The sequence below is a fragment of the Spinacia oleracea genome, chromosome 5 (assembly GCF_020520425.1).
Source record: "Spinacia oleracea cultivar Varoflay chromosome 5, BTI_SOV_V1, whole genome shotgun sequence".
Taxonomy (NCBI): Eukaryota; Viridiplantae; Streptophyta; class Magnoliopsida; order Caryophyllales; family Amaranthaceae; genus Spinacia; species Spinacia oleracea.
The window spans coordinates 54,935,929-54,939,780 of record NC_079491.1 but is presented as its reverse complement, the minus strand read 5'-3'; the positions used below and the strand labels follow the sequence as shown (position 1 = coordinate 54,939,780).

Genomic DNA, 3,852 nt, shown 5'->3' with positions numbered 1-3,852 from the left:
TTTGCAGAATAATCTCTCTGCTATTAAAAATCTTCTTAAGAGCCCAAGAACAAGATCCAGGAGTGGACATTTGAAGAGGATTTTGGCCTTTCATATAGAAGCTATCAACCCACTGCACCCACAGCTTATCTTTTTTAAAAGCCAAAGCCCACAGCAATTTCCCAATGGCCACTTTGTTCCAAGCAGCAATATTCTTCACATTCCAGCCACCAGAATTTCTAGGTTAATACAGTTTATCCCATGCTACTAGAGCTTTCTTTGATGCTGCAGTGTCACCAGACCATAGGAAACACCTACAATAAGCTTCAACCTCCTTAATGATTCTTTTAGGTAAAATGAAAATTTGACACCAGAAAGTCTGCATGCCAAACAAGATGGTTTTGATAAGTAACAACCTGCCAGCATAAGACAAAAACTTAGCTGACCACACCTTAGTTCTAGCCAGAATCTTGTCCACTAGAGGCTTGCAGTGAGGATAGGAAAGTTTCTTGGAGGAAAGTGGCACCCCAAGGTATCTAAAAGGAAGGCAAGCTTCTGAGATTTTCTGAGCAGATAAAATATCTGTTTTGTCACACATTGAAACACCAGCAAAGTAAATATTACTTTTATCCATATTAGCTTCAAGGCCTGAAGCAGAAGAAAACTTGGAAAAGGCTTCAAGGAGTAATTGTACAGAGATCTTGTCAGCTCTTGCAAACAATAATAAGTCATCTGCAAACATCAGATGAGTAATATTGAGCTTCTCACACCTAGGATGGAAGTTAAAATCAGGATTTTGCTTCAATTGGTTCATACATCTTGTCAAGTATTCCATACCAATAGCAAACAGGAAAGGGGAGAGAGGATCCCCCTGTCTCAGCCCTTTTTTTGCTTGGAATGGTTTTCTAGGAAAGTCATTGATGAGAATAGAGTAGGAAACAGTTGTAATACAAGTCATGATCCACTTCACAAACACTTGAGGGAACCCTAGCTCTTGCAGAACAGTCCGAAGAAAGCTCCAGTCAACTGAGTCATAAGCTTTTTTTAGATCAACTTTTAGGACACATCTAGGGGAAATATGAGCTCTACCATACCCCTTGATTAATTCAGTTGCCATCAAAATGTTGTCAGCAATGAACCTCCCAGGGATAAACCCTGATTGGCATTCACTGACCACTTCAGTAATAACTTTTTGCAGCCTTGCTGTAAGAATCTTAGATATGATTTTGTAAAGAGTGGAACAGCATGCAATAGGACGAAAATCTTTAACACAGGAAGCATTAGGTACCTTAGGTACCAGAGTAACAGAGGTGCAGTTCATACCAGGATACATTTCCCCTTTCTAAAAGAAGAACTTGACAACTTCATACACATCTTCTTTAATCCAAGGCCATGCTTTCTTAAAAAACACAGCATTGTATCCATCCAACCCTGGAGCTTTACTGTCATCAATGGACTTGAGAGCCAAGTCAATCTCATCAGTGGTAACTGGCACACATAGAGATAGAGCTGCAATTCTAGACAATCTTGGGCCTGATCTAAGAGAGGGGAGATCAGGCTTAGAAATGTGAGTAGCAGCTGTACCAAGAAGAGCCATATAGAATTTCTGAATTTCCACAGTAATTTCCCCAGGATCCACAATTTTATGCCCTTGAGTAGTGTACAGCAAAGAGATTCTATTCATGTTTCTTCTTTGCTTGACAGAAGCATAAAAGAACTTAGAGTTAGAATCCCCATCAGCTAGCCATTGGATTCTAGATTTCTGCTTCAAAGCAGATTCTTCCACAAATAGCCACTTTCTAAGATTTCCAGTACATCTCTTCTCTTCAACTTGCATTAACAAATCTGCAGGATCAGAACATAACTGATTTTGAACTTCTTCCAACTCTTGTTGAGCTTTTTGAATTCTCATAGTGATATTTGCAAACTCCTCTTTGTGAAGGGACTTCAGTTTGTGTTTTAGCCTTTTCAGCTTAAACCAAACTTTGCTTAAAGGAGTACCCTTAATAGGATTATCCCAATCTTGAGCAACAACTTCTGCAAACTGAGAATGATTTGCCAGAAAGTTAAAACACTTAAAGGGCCTCCCCCCACCTTTATGATCATCACCAAATTTTAACAAAAGAGGGGAATGGTCTGAGATTGAAGGGTTAAGATAGTCCACAGCTAAATGCCCAAATTTCATCATCCAGCATCCATTTCCCAAAGCTCTGTCTATTCTACTAGTCACCCTAGCATCCCCCAAACTCTTATTACTCCAAGAAAAAAAGTGGCCAGTGCTTCTCAATTCATTCACTCCAGAGTTAAGCAGAAAGTTCTCAAAATCTTAAGTTTCATAAGTGGTAACACATGCTCCATTAACCCTGTCATTACTTGAGAGACCAGCATTGAAATCTCCAAGACCTATCCATGGAGAAGAAGTAACCATAGCATAGATACCAGAAAGGGATGACCACAAAGCCTTCCTGGTTTCAACAGTATGTAAGCCATACACAAAGGTAATGAAACAGACTGAAACACCCTTGCTATCCACTAGTTCCCCATGAACTAATTGCTCATGAGTGAGTAAAATGTTGACAGTAGCATTCACATTCTTCCACCCTACCCAAATTCTCCCTCTGGGATTACAAGCAGAATTACAGTGCCAAGACCAACCACCACCTAGCTTCTGCTGAATTTTACTATTATTATTCTCTTTGACTCTTGTTTCTAAGACAGCAATCACATCCACCTTATTTACTGACAGAAAGCTTTTCAATGCTCTTGTCTTATTAGGGTCATTAAGGCCCCTCACATTCCATGCACAGATTATCATCAGGGGGGGAGATCATTGTGTTCCTCTCCTTCTTCATCTACAACTTCTATGCCACCATGTTCAGGGGTGAGAACTCTGAATGAGTTTTGAATTGGAGTAATTGTCCTCACTTGTTGAGCTTCCCTGTGCTTAGTCCTTCTAGCATCAATTTTCCACCCTGCATCATCATCAGAGTGAACAACAACAGAAGTGCCAACAGGAGTGGTCTGTTGAAGTTGTTGTTGTTGTTGGTTCTGTGGAGCTTGCTGAACTTTTTTAGGAACCCACTTCTTCACTACCTTCTTCTCAGGGGGTCTAGCATTGTTAACTTTCTTAGCAGAAGTCTCACAATTGTGTCCCACCAGGCAACACTTCTTGCAGTAGTCTGGTTTCCAATCATAAGTAACAGTTTGTTCAAATTCCTGACCAGATGGATCAGCAATAGTGATGGAGCTAGGGAGAGGGTTAGTCACATCCACTTCAACCAAAACCCTAGCAAAAGATATTCTCAACTGCTGTGTAGTACATTCATCTGCAAACAAGGGAACTCTAAGAACACTGCCAATCCTACTCAAGGAATCCTCTCCCCAACAGTTTAGAGGTAGATTTGGAAACCTCACCCACAGCGGAATAACCTTCAAAACTTCCTCCTGGAAGCTAAATTGGGAGGACCATTGCTTGATGATGGCTGGTTTACCATAAAAGTACTGAGGGCCAGCATATAGAATAGAGTTTCTATCTTCCGAAGAACAGAACCTAATCACAAAGTAACCTTCATCATGAAGAAAAACTTTGGGGGTTGCCACTTGACTCCATTCCTTAGCAATAAACCTGAGTACAGAAGCAATTGTTGGTGTTTCACCCAACACAAACATGACTACTGCATTAGCCCAGTGAGCATTACATTTATCTATTTCTGGCTGCTGCAGTTGAGCAATGACCTTATCACCAATACACACAGGAGCAACATAGCTTAATGCCTTTCCTTTAGTAGCAAGTAAACTACCCCTAACCTTACTGGCCCAAGAGCTTTGAGGTTTATCAACTACAGGAATCCCAGAATCTCCCCCCCCATATTC

The 3,852-nt window shown here is 40.7% G+C and overlaps 1 protein-coding gene across 1 annotated transcript; it reads right to left on the bottom strand.

The window, feature by feature from the left end:
• Nucleotides 1–1,321: 1,321 nt before the first annotated feature.
• LOC110798168 (uncharacterized) lies at nucleotides 1,322–2,794 on the bottom strand. Its single transcript, XM_022003335.2, has 2 exons — nucleotides 2,353–2,794; nucleotides 1,322–2,304 (listed from the first exon to the last, which is right to left on the bottom strand). The coding sequence occupies exons 1-2, from the start codon at nucleotides 2,792–2,794 to the stop codon at nucleotides 1,322–1,324; spliced, it is 1,425 nt and encodes a 474-aa protein (XP_021859027.2).
• Between the last annotated feature and the right edge of the window lie 1,058 nt (nucleotides 2,795–3,852).

Excerpts from the sequence above, each read along its gene's own strand:
- LOC110798168 (XM_022003335.2), bottom strand. The coding sequence starts at position 2,794 with ATGATAATCTGTGCATGGAATGTGAGGGGCCTTAATGACCCTAATAAG. Across the intron at positions 2,305-2,352 it reads TTTCAATGCTGGTCTCTCAA|ATTTTGAGAACTTTCTGCTT; the intron begins GTAATGACAGGG and ends ATGAAACTTAAG.